This window comes from Lynx canadensis, chromosome E2, assembly GCF_007474595.2.
Source record: "Lynx canadensis isolate LIC74 chromosome E2, mLynCan4.pri.v2, whole genome shotgun sequence".
In the NCBI taxonomy this organism is placed as follows: domain Eukaryota; kingdom Metazoa; phylum Chordata; class Mammalia; order Carnivora; family Felidae; genus Lynx; species Lynx canadensis.
In genome coordinates, this window is record NC_044317.1 from 47,840,532 (window position 1) to 47,860,511 (window position 19,980).

The 19,980-nt window shown below is 52.4% G+C and overlaps 1 protein-coding gene across 3 annotated transcripts; it reads right to left on the minus strand.

Annotated features, from left to right (window-relative positions):
- Nucleotides 1-251: 251 nt before the first annotated feature.
- Nucleotides 252-19,320, minus strand: COQ8B (coenzyme Q8B). 3 transcript variants are annotated; one of them, XM_030297674.2, is made up of 15 exons: nucleotides 19,251-19,320; nucleotides 18,729-18,833; nucleotides 18,461-18,580; nucleotides 18,259-18,325; nucleotides 16,379-16,456; nucleotides 12,553-12,675; nucleotides 12,322-12,407; nucleotides 10,256-10,396; nucleotides 10,086-10,167; nucleotides 9,274-9,367; nucleotides 7,015-7,156; nucleotides 6,761-6,868; nucleotides 4,248-4,313; nucleotides 1,507-1,593; nucleotides 252-1,094 (listed from the first exon to the last, which is right to left on the minus strand). In XM_030297674.2, exons 2-15 carry the CDS (start codon nucleotides 18,828-18,830, stop codon nucleotides 813-815), a joined length of 1,578 nt encoding a protein of 525 aa, XP_030153534.1. In that variant the 5' UTR covers nucleotides 18,831-18,833; nucleotides 19,251-19,320; the 3' UTR covers nucleotides 252-812. The 3 variants fall into 3 exon arrangements, 2 of the variants coding, with proteins under 2 accessions (XP_030153534.1, XP_030153535.1); XM_030297675.1 differs by having other exon boundaries at nucleotides 19,247-19,284; XR_003965076.1 differs by lacking the exon at nucleotides 252-1,094 and adding an exon at nucleotides 5,708-5,871 and having other exon boundaries at nucleotides 1,567-1,593; nucleotides 19,251-19,305.
- Nucleotides 19,321-19,980: the final 660 nt, after the last annotated feature.

Genomic DNA, 19,980 nt, shown 5'->3' on the forward strand with positions numbered 1-19,980 from the left:
GGGGACGGGGCGGGGAGGGCTGGCCTTCTCAGCTGCCATGGCCTTTTCGAGCAGGTGGTCAGCACGTGCGGGAGGGGGGGGCGGGCAAGTGGGAGGGAATGGGTAGAAGGAGGTTCCCGGCAACAGATGGCCCAGGCAGGGCTGGGGCTTTCAGACCAGAGGATGGGAGGGGGTTGGCCATCTGCACCTGGAGGCTGGCTGAGAGCTCCTCCCCACCCCCACCGCCACCCAGCGCAGAGAAAAGAGCCGGGAAGGGGAGAGCCACTTTTATTCTGACTGAAGTTTCAAACACCCTCCCTTACCCCCTCCCCAACACACAGAAAGGATGGAGCCCGGGAGAACGCAGCTGGTGGAGGGGTGAGGGCAGCAAAGGTGAGGGCTGCCTCCACCAGCCACCGCTCCTCCCGTTTCACTGGCCAGATCCGTGAGAGACCTGACCCAGAGGTGTGGGGCTCCCCATCTAGATGAATCTGGATCTGCATGACTGGGTGCAGAGGGCCTAAGGCTCTTAAACGTTGGCAAAAATAAATTAATCCCTGGTGTAGAGTTCCTGGGTGCCCACACGGGAGTGGGAAGATCAGGATATGGGGGTGTGAAGTTGGGAGTTCCCTAGCTGGAGGTTTCCCCAGCCCCGAGGAAGGGAGTTAGGCAAGAACCGGGAAATCAGACCGGGTGGTCCCCAGGCCTGCAGGGGAATGGAAAGGAGGCATCACAGCAGTGGATGGCCTGCTTTGGGGCCAGAATCACAGGATGGAGGCCATCTAAAGGGTCTGACCCCAAGTCCCTTCTGGTCAGGAGGCTGCAGGCAGAGGCTAGGCCTGGCGACTGGCCCAATAGCGGTGGTAGGTGTCCTGGAAGAGGTCCCGGCAGGCGATGTGGGCACGGAGGCGGGCGCAGGCCAGGAAGGCCCCTGCCAGCTTGCGGTGCAGGGCATAGGTCTCCTCCGGCGGTGGGCGCAGCCGGTGCTGCAGCAGCACAGGGATGAGGCCCTGCACTCGGCGGGCAGTGTCACCTGCCCCAAAGTCGTAGGGGCCCTGGGTGGCGAAGGGCTCCCCCAGGATCATCACTGCCTCCACGTGGGCATCCGAGAATGCCTATGGACAGGGAGAGCAAGAGACCCGCAGTGTGGCATACAGCCCCCCACTTAACCCATCTCCCTCATAGTCTCAAGTATAAACACAAGCCCCCTACTCCCTGAGGAGTGTTAAGTATCTGCCACTCCTTCCAGAACCTCTAGGCCTCCCCCAAATGGCTCTCTACTTCCTCTCAGAGCCTCCAATAGAAAAGTGGCCCTCAGTCCCTAGAACAGAGAAACAGCCTCCATTTCCCCACCCCCAGTACCCACTAGCAGTCCCCCACTCCCTCCTTCTAGAAGAGATAAATGGGGCCCATTTCCCCAGGGTTTCTGTGTAGCCAAGTAGCCCTCATTCCCCCACTCCTCCCCAGAGCCCCCCAGTACAGATAAGCAGCTCCCTACCCACCCCCGCCCCCCAAGTGTTTCCCAACCTTGGTTTCAAAGCCTGTGAGGAATTTGAGGTCCCGGGATTTCTGCAGGACCCGGTCTCTGTCTCCATTGGCTGCTGCCATCACCACCTGGGAAATGGGTGTTCATCAGAAAGTCAAAGGCCAAGGGAGTGGAGTTCAAGGAGGGCTCTTGAAAACTGGAGATGAACCAGCTAGAAGCCTGGCCCTCCCTGTACCCACCTGCATTCTTGTCTACTTAAGCCCTCTCCCCTAGAAGCTGCTCCCTCCTCACCTTGCCCCTATCTATATCTCCCTCAAGACTGTTCCAGAACCTGGGGGTGGGGGTGGTCAGGGGTTCTACCCACCTGGCCTGGAACACAGTGCCTGCCTGGAAATTACCACAGTGAAACAGCCAGAGGGAAGTAAATGTCAAGTCTATTTGTGGGTCCACACACTCAACTGGACAAGGATGTGACCATGACCCAGACCTGCATGTGAGGTTGCCATGGGGCCATCTCTGTCATTGCCTGGTTGTCTGTCTCCTACAGGGGCTTGGAGCCCCAAGAGAACAGGGATCCCGGTTGTGCTTAGTCCCATGTGGCACAAGGTCTGGCATTCAGGAGGTCCTTGGTGAACCTTTGTTTGGCAAATTAGTGTGCGGAGCTAGGCACCTTGCCAGACGTGAGTGCACGTGGGGAGGAGAGCAGGAGTTGAGGGCGCGGACAGACAGAATCCAGAGCCAGCCTGCTTGGGCTCCATCCCAGCTACTTGCTGGCTGAGAGACTCTGGGCAAGTCGCTTTGCTCTGGGGCCTCCACTTTCTCATCTGTGAAGTGGGGATGATGAAAGTGTCTTCCTCATGGGTGGCTGCAGGGACAAAGGAGGTGGGATCTGTGGGGTGCTTAGCACTGAGCCTGCCTGTAGAAAGAGCCATAACCATGATAAGCTACCATTATTAAGAGGTGCATGTGAAGGTCCCTACTTCACACAAAAGGACAAAGGCTGACTGGGGGAATAGCAAGGCGAGGAGTGGAAATCTGAACCACTTTCTTGGGAGGAAGGGGAATACGGAATTAAATGTGGCAGTTCTAGTCTGTCTCAGTCCCCCCTGCCCGAGCCTGTCTGGCCATCTGTCAGGCCTGTGGTCCTCAGGGACTGGTGTGACAGGGCTTTTTTAAACTGGAAAAGGCTGGAGAGACTGGAGGAGAGCCTTGCCAATAGCCCTGGGGGAGAACGGGGGGACACACAAGATGTCCCAACTACACAGAGAGAGGCCTCAGCTTTGTGCCTCCAGTGGCCTTGAGAGAGGGCCCAAGGGGCCTGTGTGTATGTGTGTTTGTGGGGGGGGGGGGATTACCAGCCCCTCCTTCCTGTCCTTATGTCACCAGTGGCCCCAGCATCCTCTAGTCCCCTAGCCAGAGCCCTGGGTCTTGTCCTTTCTTCCCTGTCCTGGGCTCCCAGCCCCCAGTCTCCCAGGCTACCTGCTATTCTGAGGGAGTTTTCTAATTCTCTGTGCTTCCCTGCTCAAATCCCTTCCATGGGTCCCCATGGTACCTGGATTAAAGTTCAAGCTGCAAAGCATGGCTTTTCAGACCCAGAGTGATTTGGCCTCAGAGCTGGCTCCTACTCTGTCCTAACCTGCTGGCCCAGTCAGAAATGAACTTCCTTTTGGTCCTCTAGGACTTCCTATTGAAAGTGTGGTCCTGTACCAGTAAGCTTTGACATCACCTGGGAGTGTGTTAGAAATGCAGCATCTTATGTCTGACTCCAGACCACAATTTGCATTTAATAGGATCATGCTGGTCATGGGGGCTGTGGGGTTCTCATATACACTAAAGTTTGAGAAGCACTGCTCTAATGGGAATATCCCTTCTCTCCTTTTGGCCTTTTTATGTTATCAGTCTGGAATACCCTCTTTGCCTCTTCCTGACTGGTCTCCTCATCCTTCAGGTTTCTTCTCTGAGGCCTCCTCCTCCAGGAAGCTCTCCCTGACCCCCTAGGCTGGCCCAGCCTCCCCCTCTGGGGTCCTACAGTCTCCTGTGCTTCCCCATTCCAGCCCTGACCACTCTGGGTCCTTACTGTCTGTTCCCCTCCTGGTCTGTGAGCTCTGTGAAGGTGGACAGTAGGTTGGATTGGTTGCTGTTGTCCCTGGGCCCAGAAAAGGGCTGGGCACAGGGGGAATTATCAGAGAATATTTGGATTGATGAGTAAATGAATACAAGACCCAGGTCAAATGGCTAATCTCAACAAATAAATGAGATGCCTTGGAGGCAACGGGACGCCACCAGTAAGTGGGTGGGAAGGACGGGCAGCAGAAGTGAGGAAAGGCTTCCTGAGGAGAGCTGTGCCCCCCGCCCCCACGAGCAGCCTGCCAGGGAGGTATCTGAGTGTAGGGCTGAACACTAAGGCCTGGGACAGCCTGGGGTGTGGGGAGGTGGCAGGATGGCCACTGTGGACCTCTTAGAAAAGGGCTGGTCAGGGTTTGGGAGCCTGGGCTCTGGACCTAGGCTCCCTGAGTCTGGATCCCTAACTTCTTTGAGCTCCAGTAACTTCCTCTGTAAAGTGAGACTAAAAATGGTCCTGCCCCCACACACTATGATCAGGTGTCACATGTATAGCACCTAAAGCAGTGCCTGACATCATATTAAGGGCTTGGTATTTGTTAACCATTACTATTACTTTTGATTTCTTAACTCCAGACATGATACTGCTCCTTCTCCCCCTCACCTCAGTAGTGGGCTTAAGGCTTGGCCCTTCAAAGACCCCAGAGTTGGGGGGACTCACCTCGATGTAATGGTCTGTGAATTCAGTCCCAAATTCCCGGCTTGCACCGAAGTCCAGCAGGGTCACCTGGGAATGGGAGATGGTAAAAGGGATGCTGGGAGTCCACCCCCCACCCCCACTGTCCATGGTGGGGGGTGGGGCACCCAGGTCCATTCCCACACCCTGCCTCTCCTCTCAAGAGTCCCGGTCTGGCTGCCTCCCTGGGTTCCTGGCTTTGGGCCCACGCTTCCCATCCACCCCTGCATAAAAACTGAAGGGACATGGCTTTTATATTTCTGGTCCTGCTTATTTTTATAATAACAGGTTTTAGGCATAGAAAGAAATCTAAAGAATAAAATACGTAGAAAAGCGAAATGAACACCCACAAATCCCACCACCCGGTTTAAAATATTAAATACCTCCCACGGCCCCCAGCCTGTCCTGTCCCCATCCTCTCCTCCAGGGCCACCACTTTCCTAAAGTTATTATTACTAAATTATTATTTCCTGAAATTCCCATGTGTGAATTTCTATATTCTCTACATATTCGGGTATCTGTGAACGATAAATAGTAATGCTTTGTGTGTTTTATAACTTCCTTCCTACTGGGGGCACCTGGGTGGCTCAGTCGGTTAAGCGTCCAGCTCTTGGTTTTGGCTCAGGTTATGATCTCACAGTTTGTGAGTTCGAGGCCTGTGCAGAGCCTGACAGTGCAGAGCCTGCTTGGGATTCTCTCTCTCTCTGCCTCTCCCCTTCTCGCTCTTTCTCTCAAAATAAATAAACATTTAAGAAAACTTCATACAAAGGGTATTTATGATAGGTGTCCTGCAGCTTATTCTTTGTGCCCAGCATGGTTTTGCAATGTATCCCCATTGCTATGTGCAGCTCGAGCTCATTCATTTTTTTTTCACTACTGTGTAAGGACTTCGTTGTGTGAATATATCACAAGGCGTTTAGCTGGCTGATGGACACCATGGTTACTTCTGGGTTTGGCTATTAAAAACAGTGCCCCGTGGACACATGTGTAAGAGTTTCTTTAGGGCAGCGGGGTTCACACTATTGATCACAACCCACAGTAAGAAATACAGATTATATTGGACACCAGTGCCCATGCACACACAAATATAAGGTCAAACAAAAGCATCCTGAAATACTCTGGATCCCTCCCAGCTGCGACACACTGATATTCTCTACTCTGTGGCTTTAAAACAAAAAATGCTGTTAGGGGCACCTGGGTGGCTCAGCATCCAATTCTTGATTTCAGCTCAGGTCATGATCTCACAGTTGTAGGATCGAGCCCTATGTTGGGCTCTACACTGGGCGTGGAGCCTGCTTGCAATTTTCTCTTTCCCCCTCTCTCTGCCCCTCCCCCACTTGTTCCCTCTCTCTTCACTCTCTCTCTCTCTCAAAAAAAAAAAATAAATAAAAAAAGATGTTGAGACCCAGTAAACTGATGTCAGGACTCCTATCACACCCCCTTACCTGCAGTTAGAAAAATACTTCCAAGCAGTTTGAGCCTAGGAGGGATACAGGGTATCTGTGCTCTTGGGGGGGGAGGAGGTGTCAGGGGACTGAGGCTGGAGACTCAGTGGGGCCACATCACACTCAGCAGAAGGCTCAGACTTGATCTTGAGGCGGCTGGCGAGCTGCAGAAGGGACAGCTTGGCCAGATTTGTTTTTAGAAAGATCCCTCTGGGGACAGAATGGGTACAGACGACTTTGGAAAGCCATCTGGCAGCCAGGCACGCTAAGTCTTTCAGTCCAGACCCTCGGCCACCCTGTGTCCCCTGCTAGGAACACTCTTCGCTGCTCTTCAGGTGGCCCTCCCCTTCTCATCCTTCTGGTGTCAGCCTGAATGGCACTGCCTTTGAGAAGCCTTCCTTGACCTGGCCTACGCCGTGCTGAGTCAGCCACTTTCCCTGGCTTCCGCCAGCCCCCTGTGCTTCCCCATCACTGCCACTCTGGCCCACGTTTCGCCATCGTGGTACTGACTACTCAGTCAATCACTGTCTGGTCACGGGTCCCTCCGCTGTTCTGGGAACTCTGAGAAGGGCAAGGATCAGAGTTGTCTTGGCATCACTGTCAAGAGGCAGTAGGCGCTTGGCGCGTTCAAAGTGAATGACAAGCGCGGCAGTGATGATGAAGAGCCTTCCGTCAGCGGTGCCACTGGGCAACCACTGCCTCGCAGAGATTCCGTTTGCCAGCAGCCCTTGCACCCAGACAGGCTGTGTGACCAGGTCTTATCAATGGAATGGTATAGGGAATGATGGGCCACGTCTGGCCAAAGCAGTTAGGCAGGGCGCTACCCTCTTAGCTTCTCTTTCCCCTTTCACTGGAAGGAGAGCATGGCAAGGCCTAAGGGCATGGCACAATCACAGAAGGGAAGGTGCCTGGGTCCCTGAACCACCGTGCGGAGGACGGCCACTCCGGCCTGTTATGTGGGTAATAACTACTATTGTGTTGAGCTACTGAAATGATCGGGTACTGTGTGTTACGGCAGCTCATGGACCCTGATACACATCCTAGGGAACCAACCTGGTGGCTGGAGGCATCGTACAGGAAGTTGGCCCAGTTGGGGTCCGTCTGCATGAATCGGAATTCAAACAGCTCCCGCAGACACAGCCTCAGGAGCTGGAAGCAGATCTGGAGTGGGGAGGAGTAACAGACGTCACAGAGTCGGCCCCTGTAAAGCTCTTTCTGACCGGAGAGGGAGGACTACGTGTCTAGCCAGCCCTGCCAGCACTGACCTGGGGCAGTGCCCTCCCTACTGTCCCCTCAAGACCACATACCTGGTTCCGGATGTCCTGGCTTAAGCCCTGGCACTGGTCCAGGGGGACCCCTCCAGCCAGTTCCATGCCCAGCACCCGCGTTGTGCACAGCTCCTCAATCACAGCTGGCACTCGGAAGAAAGGGTCACCTGCCAACAACTGCCTGGGACAGAAGGGAAGGGAAGGGACGGGACTTCATCCTTCAGGCCCCTGGGGCCCAGCTTGAGGCCTCCTCCTCTTCCTCCGAGAGGTGCTCCATGAACAGCTTATGTCTTGCCTTCCCTCCTGCCCTCCTCTTGCCTGTCTGTCCTGAGTGATGGACGAGGTGACGTTCACTCAGATATTTCATTCGTTCACTCATTCACCAAATATCTCCATGGTGCCTACTCTGTGTCTACCCCTAAGCTGGACGCTGCTGGAGCCCCAGTTACTGCTTCCCTACCGAAAACACCTCTATGACTTCTGGTTGCCCCAGGAGGAGTTCAATGCACTAAGCTTGATGAGCATTACTTCTTCATCAATTTATTAATTAATCCATCCAAAAAGAAGTCGCCGATATACAAATCTCCAAGTCCACAGTGATACTCATCGGCAAGTCCTTGGGGTCATTACTCTGAGCGCTGGTTAATACTCTGACTCCTTCTTGGTATCTGTCCCTGTGCTGGACGAGGCTGAGTGCCAGAGGGGTGGATGAGCTCTGGGCCTGCCCCTTGGACACCAGAGACTCTAACAAATATACAAACAGGCCGATAATCGACTGAGGTAAGTGTGTCAACATAAGATTTGGGAGGCAAAGATTATGAGCAAGGCTCGTGGTTGGGACCAGTGGGAGGGCTGGGCGGGGGGTGGTGCAGGGGGGCAAGGAGGTCGTGAAGGCCAGGGGAACGATGTGGGTTTTATTCTAAGGGTACTGAGAAGGGGGCTTCCAGATCTCACAGACGAGTGCTCTCGCCCAGCCCGCTTCATCCTGTCCTCTTCAAGGCCCCGCTTTGACGCTTGTATTTTTGTCCCTGTTATAAAATATTCAGTATAAGGGGCGCCTGGGTGGCTCAGTCGGTTAAGCGTCCGACTTCGGCTCAGGTCACGATCTCGCGGTCCGTGAGTTCGAGCCCCGTGTCAGGCTCTGGGCTGATGGCTCAGAGCCTGGAGCCTGCTTCCGATTCTGTGTCTCCCTCTCTCTCTGCCCCTCCCCCGTTCATGCTCTGTCTCTCTCTGTCTCAAGAATAAATAAACGTTAAAAAAAATTTTTTTTTTAAATATTCGGTATTTGAGCCACTCCTGCTGGGCTGATTAAAGCACAATCCCCTTTTTCCTTCACTCTCCTATGAGGAGGATGCTGTCCCAAGCATGCAGATTTCAGCCACCCAGGCTGCTAAGGGCTGACCTGGGACTGAATCCCACATCCGAGTCCAGGGCCCATGCCCCTAGTCACTGTCTTCTACTGCCCCTTCTCTTGCTCCGTATCTACAGACCTTGGCTCAATAAACCCGTGGGCCATGCTGTGGAGGGTCTCACCGAATGTATTTTAACTGCTGCACATCACGATGCTTCTAAGATACCACCACATAGTTCCCTGTAGCTGGTTCATTGATTTTCGCTGCTGTATGATATTCCGCTGATGGGTTATGCCTTCATTTATTTATCTACCCTACTAGATGAACTTGGTAGTTGGGTTGTGTCCACTTTGGGGCTATTGCTGCTCTGAGCATTCTGGAAAAGACTGATGGTATACACAAGCCCAAGGGGCCCTGGAGCATTTATTTAGCAAGGAGGGCAATTATGGGGTTGTATGGGAATATTGAGCCTTGACGATGCCAAACTGAATGCTTATCTCAATTTCTCTCCCTGCCCACGGTATGTAAGGGTTGGCCTGGAGCCCTGTCCTCTCTCCCTCGCATCACTGTCAGACTGCTTATTCTTTGTCCAGCGGAATGACAGTATCTCGCGGCATGACTAAGTGCCTGTCGACAAGTCCTTCTTCCTCCTGACTCCATGTGGTTATGTGTCCCATTCGACAGATGAGAAAAGCGACAGAGAGAGGAAGTGGCGTGCCCAAGCTCCCAGAGGACCCAGGGGGTAAATCAAGGCAGGGGTGAGGGAGAGATGGATGAGCAAGTGAAGAGAATAAAGAGTTTGCAGGTCCCACCCCAGGGTTCCAGCTGCCAGCGGCTGGGGGGTGGGATATCCATTTCCCTCTCCTCCTGGGAGGGAAGCAAGGGGTCCCGGGGCTGGGGGTGGGGGTGGGGGGGGCGGGGCAGGGACACAGGGGGCTCAGCTCACCTGAAGTTCTGGGCACAAGCCGCCTCACGGCGGTAGTCACACTCCCAGGCCAGCTCCTGCTGCAAGGCCCGCAGGCTTTGCTCAGCAAACAGGCCTGAGGGGGCAGCCGTGTCAGCCAGGGCAGGCCACGGCCTGCCCCGCCATGACAGCAACCCCCAGGCTTCCACCCAGGGACGTTTTCTCTCGCTGTCCGTTTGTCTCTCGAAGCCCCTCATACCTTCTGCTCCGTGCCTCTTACCACGTCGTCTGTCCACACACCTGCCGTCCGGGCCCTCACACGGGCCTCTTCTGAAGTCTCTCCTGGGGCCTCTCCCACAGGCTTGTGTACCAGTCCCCAGGCATCTCTTCTATGGTCACACACACCACCTATTCTGTCTTTTTCATAGCCTCTCACACCGTTCTCACGGCCTCGAAATCTTGTGTCCAGGACTCTCTCTCTCTCTCTCTCTCTCTCTCTCTCTCTCTCTCCCTCTCTCACACACACACACACACACGCGCGCGCGCACGCAAGAGGTCCTGCTTACACTCCCTTCCTGCTTCTGTGCCTCTTTTCCAGACCTCCAGTCCCTCTCTGGGCACCCTGTGTGTCTGTTTCTGACTTTCAGCATAGCCTTCTGTCGCTGGTTGTGTCAGAATCTCTAAGTTCGTCTTTTTCTCACACACTCAGGTTCTCTGGGCTCTCCCTGCCGTGGTGTCCCTTCTGTCTCAAACGCGTGGACTCACACATTCGCCCACACTCACACCCTGCCCCGAGCCCCACTCTCTCCCTTCAGGGTGTCCCCGCCGCAGCCAGGGCTGGAGTGCCGCCTCACCCTCGGGCAGGGCCACATTCATCTTCAGCACTGCCAGCAGGTTCTGGATATCACTCTGGATGCTCTGGGCAACGCCTGGGTACTGCGAGCAGGAGCAGGGAGGGACGGAGAGCGGGGGTCACTCCTCCAGGACAGCGGGGTGCCCAACCCTGCCCTGCCTCTCTCCTCACCTGGATCTTCACGGCCACCTCTGTCCCATCCCTCAGCATGCCCTGGTGCACCTGCCCGATAGAGGCAGCAGCAAAGGGAACCTCCTCCAAAGAGGCCACCTTGGCCTGCCAGTCCCTGCCCAGCTCCTCTTCGAGAACTCTCTGGGGACAGTGGCCAAAAGAAACAACCATCATCACTGTTGTGGGCAATGGAGTTCACTCTGTGCTGAGCGCTTTATGTGTTAATGACCCCGTTCACCCCATGCTGGCCTCTGGGCTAAGCTCCTGGCTACTACCCAACTTTACAGATGAGGAAACCGAGGCTAAGTCTGTTGGCAAAGGTGACAAGCCAGGTGCTGGCAGACCGAGAGACCCGGCCTGAACCTGTACTCCTGAGGCCATGTGGGCTATTGTGGGGATTGCTATTACCTAAAGTCAAGACTGATAATAATCCTTCATTATACTCCTATATTGTATCATCAACTCAAGGTTAATGTGATAAAGAAGAAGGGGCGCCTGGATGGCTCAGTCGGTTGAGTGTCGGACTTCGGCTCAGGTCATGATCTCATGGCTTGTGAGTTCGAGCCCCATGTTGGGCTGCGTGCCGACAGCTCAGAGCCTGGAGCCTGCTTCAGATTCTGTGTCTTCCTCTCTCTCTGCCCTTCCCCTGCTCGCACTCTGTCTCTCTCAAAGATAAAAGAAAAACATAACGTGACGAAGAACTAAGGGGCACCTGGGTGGCTCAGACGGTTAAGCATCTGACTCTTGGTTTCGGCTCAGATCAGGATCTCACGGTTTGTGAGTTTGAGCCCTGCATAGGAGGCTGTCAGTGCGGAGCCTGCTTGGGATCCTCTCTCTCTCTCTCTACCCCTCCCCAGCTTGTGCTCTCTTCTCTCTCTCTCTCTCTCTCTCTCCCTCTCAAAAATAAATAAATTGGGGCGCCTGGGTGGCTCAGTCGGTAAGCGGCCAACTTCGGCTCAGGTCGTGATCCTGCAGTTCATGGGTTCGAGCTCTACATCAGGCTCTGTGCTGACAGCTCAATTCTGTGTCTCCCTCTCTCTGCCTCTCTCCCACTCATGCTCTGTCTCTCTCTCAAAAATAAATAAAACCTTAAAGGGGCACCTGGGTGGCTTAGTTGGCTGAGCATCCTACTTCGGATCTTGCAGTTCATGAGTTCGAGCCCTGTGTCTACGGACAGCTCCGAGCCTGGAGCCTGCTTTGGATTCTGTGTCTCCCTCTCTGTCTGCCCTTCCCCTACTCATGCTCTGTCTCTCTCTCTCAACAATAAATAAACATTAAAAAAAATTTTTTAATTAAAAAAATGAAAATAATAATAAATAAACTTAAAGAAAAAAAAAAAAGAGCTAAAATTTACAGAGGGCTTCCCATGAGCCGGGTCCTATCAAGAGTGGCTCGGAGAGGGGCAGTAATACCCAGGGTCACGTGGTGAGTGAGCAGAACAGAGATCAGAAGGAAGGGAGGCAGCTGGATCCAGATTCCACACCCTTAGCCAGTTATTAGAAGAACAGCTCGTGTCTTGGGCACTTACTCAGTGCCAGGCACTGTGCCAACCTATTTACAGACATGATCTCCTTTAATTAAAAAACCAGTACTAATAACAGTTAGAACTGGCATGTCACTTACCGTGTGCCAGTGGCCCTTTCTAAGTGCTTTACCTATACTGATTTATGTAACCCTATGATGTAGGTGTTGCCATCACCACCGCCATTTCACAGATGAGGTAACTGAGGCACAGAGAGGTCAGGCCACATGTCTGAGATCACACAGGCGGTACATGGCAGAGCCAGGATTTGAACTCACAAAGTCTGGCCCCCAACCACGGCACATCCCTGCCTCTTTAGGAGCCGTGACAGAGCCCTGAGCCTGCCAGGGACTGGACCAAGCGCCCTGCACCACTCTCTCATTTAGTCACCTCAGCGATCCTCTGAGACGTGTTTTAGTGGTCCCCATTTTACAGACAGAGAAACTGAGGCTCAGAGTCAGTCAGGGAGTAGGGCCATGAAGCCAGGAGGGTCAGGCGGGTGGAGCATGCCTCCCTCACCAGCCCTCCCCGACCGGGCACTCACCAGCATCTGCCAGCGGGGCATGAAGTCGGCACTCTGGCGGACCCGCTCGAAGATGCGCTGAAGCTGGGGGCTGATGAAGCTGTTGTCTTGGGAGACAGGGGGACAAGGGGAAGCGGTGAGGGAGGAGGCGAGGGAGGGGCCCCGTGGGAGTATCTGAAGTTGGTGCTTGTTGGTGTGTGGGGGTGGGGGAGACGTGAGGTCAAGGGTCAGGAGTTGAGGCTCACGCTGTACCCTGGATGCTGAGCATTTGGCCAACCTTGAGGGCGGCCCCCCGAACTGTACACAAGGTCTGCACGATCCGCTCGGCATTGGCCTCTGACAGGAAGGGACTGGAGCCTGGCCGGGTGCCGCTCTCTGTGGGGCAGAGAATAATCATTTGTGTCACAAGCACAAAAATAATCATTGTAGCACTACCGCATAATCCCCAGAATGGCTAAAATGAAAAAGGCAATGCCAAGTGCTGGCAGGGACGAGGAGCGGCCTAAACACCCACACTGCTGATGAGTGTCGTGGCACGGGCCCTCTGGGAAGTTTCCAGTAGAGCATACACCTATACCTGGTGTAACTTCTCTCCTGGGTATGTACCCAAGACAGATGCATGTGTGCGTCCGGAGAGTCCTAGAAGGTTCCCAAAGAGCACTCCTCAGAACAGTCCCCCACCAGAAACAACCCAAGCGACAGTCCATTGCATGAGCAAAGGCATGTTGGAAACAGTCACAAAGTGACTCCTACAGCATTGAATGAACAGCCTGCGTCAACTCACAGTGACACAGAGGCATCCCTCCAACAGAACGTTGAGCCAAAGCGGCCAGACACATGTGAGAATACGTTGTCCGATTCCGTTGGTCTAAAGAGCAAAAACAGTCAAAACTAATCTTGGGGGTCAGAAGCCAAGAGGGTGGTTTCCCCTGGAAGGAGAAGTGGCCAAGAGCGGGCAGATAGGAGCTTCCAGAGAATGAGAGGAAGTGATTCTCAAAGTGTGGTTCTAGGAACCCTGAGGGCCCCTGAGACGCTTCAAGGAGGCTCTGTGAGATCAAAACTACTTTCATAATAATATTAATGTTATTTGCCCCTTTTTATTCTCATTCTCCCATAAATGTTCGGTGGAGTTTTCCAGAACCTCCATGACCGGTGATGATGCCATTTTTTTTTGTAATTTTTTTTTTTAACATATATTTATTTTTGAGACAGAGAGAGAGAGAGCATGAACGGGGGAGGGTCAGGGAAAGAGGGAGACACAGAATCTGAAACAGGCTCCAGGCTCTGAGCTGTCAGCACAGAGCCCGATGCAGGGCTCGAACTCACAGACTGTGAGATCATGACCTGAGCTGGATCATGACTGAGCCACCCAGGCGCCCCGATGCCATTTTTTTTTTTTATTTTTATTTTTTTTAACGTTTATTTATTTTTGGGACAGAGAGAGACAGAGCATGAACGGGGGAGGGGCAGAGAGAGAGGGAGACACAGAATCGGAAACAGGCTCCAGGCTCCGAGCCGTCAGCCCAGAGCCCGACGCGGGGCTCGAACTCGCGGACCGCGACATCGTGACCTGGCTGAAGTCGGACGCTCAACCGACTGCGCCACCCAGGTGCCCCGCCATTTTTTTTTTTAAGAGAGAGAGAGAGCACAAGCAGGAGAGAGGGGCAGAGGGAGAGGGAGAGAGAGAGAGAGAGAGAGAGAGAGAATCTCAAGGAGGCTCCACACTATGTGTGGACGCGTGTGGAGCCTGACGCGGGGCTCAATCTCACGACTGTGAGATCATGATCTGAGCTGAAATCAAGAGTTGGACGCTTAATTTACTGAGCCACCCAGGAGCACCGATGCCATTGTTCTGACAGCTGATGGAATGTGTGTGTGTATTCTTGTGTTTTAAAATGTTCTGTTTTAATCTCTAATGCAGTAAATACCCATAAATACAACGCAAAAATATAATCCATAAAAGGGTCTTTGGGGTCCTCATTCTATTTTTTAACAGATTGAGATATAATTCACCAACCGTGCAATTCACCTCTTTAAGGTATACAGTTCAATGGCTTCTAATATATTCAGGGCTGTACAACTATTACCACAAGCAATTTTGGAACATTTTCACACTCCAAAGAGAAACCCCATACCTATTAGCAGTCACCCCCCCCCCCCCACATTTCTCCCAACTGCCTCCCTCTGAGCCCCTGGAAACCGTCAATTTGCTGTCTCTATGGATTTACTTATTCTGTACATTTCATATGGATGGGCTCACACAATGTGTGATCTGTTGTGTCTGGCTTCTTTCACTTAAGATAGTTTTAAGATTCATTCACATCGTAGCATGGATCAGTACTTCATTCCTTTTTACAGTCGAATCATATCCCATTGTATGAATATAACACATTTTGTTTATCTATTCTTAAACTGTAAGGGTGTGCAGACTCCTGAGACCAAAAAGTTTGAGAACTGCTGCCTTAGGGTTTCTTGCTCTGCGGAAGCAGATGTATCCACTTTGTGAAAATGAACCAAGCTTCGCGCTTAGGATACGTGCACAGCTCCACATATAAATTATACGGTTACTCACTAAAGCATTTATTTATTCATTTTTTTAAAATTAATGTTTATTTATTTTGAAGGAGAGAGAGACAGACCGTGAGCAGGGGAGGGGCAGAGAGACAGGGAGACACAGAATCTGAAGCAGGCTCCGGGCTCTGAGCTGTCAGCACAAAGCCCAAGGCAGGGCTCGAACTCACAAGCTGTGAGATCATAGCTTAAGCTGAAGCCAGACGCTCAACCAACTGAGCCACCCAGGCACCCCAATAAAGCATATATTAAGCTTTTATTTATTTGATAAAAAAAATGTACTGAGCTCTTTCCCTAGCTAGGGCTTGCCCTGTGCCAGGCAGAATTCCAAGTGTGTCTGTGGATTCTTTGGCTCAGTCCCCACAATCAGCTCAGGAAGTAAGAACTACCAATGCCTTGGGGCGCCTGGGTGGCTCAGTCAGTTAAGCGTCCAACCTCAGCTCAGGTCATGATCTTATGGTTCATGGGTTCAAGCCCTGCATCAGGCTCTGTGCTGACAGCTTAGAGCCTGGAGCCTGCTTTGGATTCTCTGTCTCCCTCTCTCTCTCTCTCTGCCCCTTCCCCACTCTTGCCTGCTCTCTCCCCCCCCCCCCCGCCCCTCTCTCTCACAAATGAAAAATAAACATTAAGGAAAAAAAAAAAAACAGACAACAACCAATGCCTTAATTTTCAAGGTGAGGAAGCAAGACATTCAGAGAGGTACAGTGCCTGGCCCTGGGTCACACAGCATAGAAGTGGCAGAACAGTGTGTAGACTCAGTATGGCCTTACCTAAAGCCTAATCCTCCACTTATACACGACTTTCTATTTTGAAAAAAATCCAAACGAACAGAAAAGTTGCACACACAGTATAATGGACACCTGCACACCCAGTTCAAACTTTTCATGTTCTGCCTCACCTGCATAATTTATCTGTGTGTGTGTGTGTGCCCAAACACTCAGTTTTGCAGACCATTTACATGTAGCTGCACTCAACCTGTGCTAAAAGTAAGGATATTCCCCTACACAATCACAGTGCCATAATCACGCCTAAGAAAATGAACACTAATTCTCTAATATCTCTAATACCCCTATTCAGATTTTCCCATTTGTCCCCAAAAGTCTTCGATAGTAACTTTTCTCAAACTGACATGTAATTATGGGTCACACATTTCATTTGTCAGTTCTTGTGGCCTTAGTCCCTTTTTAATCCAGAATATCTACCCCCATTTTTGTTTCCATACATTAATTTGTTGGTGGAATCTTAGCCACCAGTGCTAATTTCAACACCTCTCTTTCTATCTGTTGACCACAGACCCCCTGACACTCCTATTTTTCTCACATGATATACTTCTCCCCATCATGACCCTGAAAGCGTCTTCACAATGACCCGAAGAGGTGGGTACATCATCATCATTGACATCATCCATTGTCCAGAGGAGGAAACTGGGGCTCAGAGAGGTGAAGCCACTTGTGCCAGGTCACACAGCAAAAGGTCAAGGTCTGAACCAGGCAGTTGGCTCACTCACCTGATGGTAGATGTCCTCCTGGCAGGGACTTCTTGGCCACCTCAGCCAGCACTCCCAATCCCAGGCCGACAGCCAGTCCTGGGGAGTAAGAGAGAAGGCTGGGTACCTGCTTGCCCCGGGCTTCTCCCCCGACCCCCTGTCTGTGCTCAGCCTCTCCCTAAGCAAGCTGTCTCCCAGCTTTCTGTTGGCAACTCTTTGTCTGTCTTTGTCCCCAACTCAGTCTCTTACCCACTCTCTCCCTGCCTGGGGTTCCCTTCAAGGTACAGCTGCCTCTTTCCCTACTCCTCTCTCCACGTCTGTCTACAGGGTCAGCAGTTCTCACCCCTGGCTACACATCTCAGTCACGTGAGGAGCTTTGGCAAATACAATGCCCATTATCATGGCCTGAGATGATCCTTGGAATTTATGTGTGTGTGTGTGTGTGTGTGTGTGTGTGTGTGTGTGTGTGTATACATATACACACACATACATAGTTTAAAAATGCTTTATTTATTTTTGAGAGAGGCAGAGACACAGAGTGCAAGTGGAGGAGGGGCAAAAAGAGGGAGACAGAGAATCCAAAGCAGGCTCCAGGTTCCCAGCTGTCAGCTCAGAGCCTGACACGGGGCTCAAACTCACAAACCATGCGATCGTGACCTGAGCTGAACACCTGAGCTGACGCCTAACTGACTGAGCCACCCAGGTGCCCTCATATATATTTTTTAAGCATCCTAGATGATTCTAGTGTGCAGCCAAGAGTAAGAAGGCCCCCAAACGATCCCCCTGAGTCTCTCTGTCTTCCTATGACTCCCGTTTCTCTGTCCACACTTCATCTTCTTCGTGCCTCTCCTTGTCTAAGTTGGTTTTTCTCCATCTCTCCCCCTCCACATGTACCTCCACATGGTACATTTGTTTTGGCCTCTTTCTCTCTGTCCCTTCTTCTGATGTTATCTCTCAGCCTTTGATTTCCTCTGCCTCCTCTGTCTCCTTGTCCCTAAAGGCATCTTGAGTCTATCTGCCTCTTGCACTATCCCCATTCCTGTAAATAATTGAACTGGCATTTTCTGAGCACTTGCTACCTGCCAGGAACCATTCCTAGCACCTTATATGCATTGCCTCATCTTGTCCTCACACCTGCGTGAGATAAGTTTCACAGAAAAACTTCCATTTTACAGAAAAGGAAATGGAGTCTCAGAGAAGTTAAGTAACCCGTCCAGAGTCACAAAGCGAGGATGTAGCAGAATCAACCCCTTGAACCTTGAGCCTGGAATCAAAGCTCTAACCAGTGCATTTGACTCCCTCTTTAGACTGTGAATCAGTATCTTTAAAACTTGAACCATCATCCATACTAAAGAAGACACCTGCATTATAACAGTAGATATGTATACATACATACATATATATGGTATGTATATAAATAGATACATGATACATATGTAATATAATATAAATGTATGTTATATATACAATATATGTAATGTTTCATGAAACGAAAATTTCCTTTACATGTGCACCCACATATTCCATTCTATTCTTTTGGATGCTGGCTGCAATCCATTGAATTATTTCATGCAGATCGTGACCTGAAGTTTGAACAATCCTGCTGTATAACATAGGGTCAAGTCACTTCTCTTCCCTTAGACTCCATTTCCTCATCTACAGAATGGAAACTAACACTCATCACTTCTGTGCCGAGATCGAGTGCACATGGGGCCTTGCACATTCAAGCTCTCAATAAATGTTACCTTCCTTTCTATTTCTCTTAGTTTTGCAAGCGTTTGCCTTCCTTCTCTTTCCATCTCTTACTCCTCTTCCTGTCTCTGATTCACCCTCTCCCTTACTTCATTCTATAAATGTGGCCTCCTCTCTTCTAGGTCACAATTTCCCACAGTCACACCTACCCCCAAAGTTGGCCAAGCGGCTGATGCGGGAAGCGGGCACCTTGCGTTCTCGAGAGCGGTCGCTCAGCTGGGAAATGGGGAGAAAGTCTGAGGGTGGGAAGTGCCCAGGGAGTCCAACCAACCTGCCGCCATACCCTTCCCCAAGCTTGGGAGGCCAGCTGCCTTCAAGGGGTGTTGCTGGGTAGGTGGGAGACAATGATACCTGGGGCCGGGGTGTCTTCCTGATCCGAGTCTCCCGTGCCCTGCGAATGTCCTCCTCACCCAGGCCTCTGCTAGGCCCACCCTTATGGAACATTTGGGCCCAAGAACCCCCACATGGCCCCTGCAAGAAAAGTGGATATTGGTAAGGAGTGGAGGACACGGAATCCTGGCCCTTTTGGACCCCTCCCTGTTATTTTACCCCCTAAGGCCTCCCTCAGCCTCTTCCGCCTAGGAGCACTCCCCCCCCCCCCCCGCCCCCAGTCTCTTACCCACCAGTGGAGCCCAGGCCCCAGGGCCCCACAAGGCAGACCAACAGTCCGGCCCAGTTGTCCACAAGTCCCCCGCAGTAAGCCCCCCACCTCCAGCCACATCGCCTGGGGGAGAACAGGAGGGATTATTCGGGTAGGAGTTGGCACTGCCCTCCTTGCTTTGCCTTGTCTTTGCCAAGCCCTCACATTCCTATGTGTCCACCCTAATAGTCCCACCCACCAAAGATTTCCTCTCCTGTCGATAATTCCCCGAATTTCTCCTGGTTCCCTCTCTGGTTGCTAGGAACCCATAGCTCTTCCTGCGCACCTCCGAAAACCCACTTTCGCCCTGTCCCGCTCCCCGCCGTTGCTAGGGTCCTCCCCGGTTGCTAGACACCCACAGACCCTCCAGGGCTACCTCTCCACTCCTCTGAGCCCCCCTCTTGCTAGACACCGCCTTCCTCTCTGTTGCTAGGCACTCACAATTCCTGCCCCCCACCCCCGTCCATTACTGGGCACCTCCCCCCGTTGCTAAGCACCCACTGTTCCTTGGATCCGGGTCCACTACGCGCCGGGGCCTCTTGCGCTTCCGGGAATCTCCGCACGCCCGCCCACTCCGGCCAGCTAGCCAATGGCGGAGCAGCAACTCACTGACTGGCACGTAGAACACCCCGCTGTGCGTGAGGGGCGGGGCCTAAGGGTGGGCGTTGGGGCCTGCTGGGGATTGTCGCTGCACCGCAGCAACGCGCACGTGCCATTTCGTGCTCTTCCGCTCACCTGAGTGCCGTGTGCTTGGCAGACCTTTCTCTTCCCCACAGTCTTTTTTGCAAACATCCTTTACAAACTCCGCATCTCTGCTCTGCACGAACATCTTGCCAATGTCCCTTCTTACTTTTGCCCCTAGCAGGCTGGATGTCCCCTTTGAACACGTCCTCCCAGCAAACATTTCCATTGCCCTGGGAGCCCCTCCACTTTGCCTCTGCTTCAAACACCCACAACCTGGCACCCAGCCTCTTCCCTTGCACAGATAAACCCCATGCCTTGCTTGCCAACTGTCTCTCTCTCATACTCTCAACTCTCCTGTGTACATAAACCCCCTCATGCTCAGCCCCTTGCACACTGGGCCCCTGTTCTCTCATACACCCTGCTCTCTCCACTCCCCGCCCACCTGCGGGATGGTGTGAGTGGGGGCCCTCTGTTTCCTGTAGGCCTGACATTTCCCAGAACACACTCAGCCAAGATTCCCAGTGCTGAGTCAGGAGCCCTGGCATCC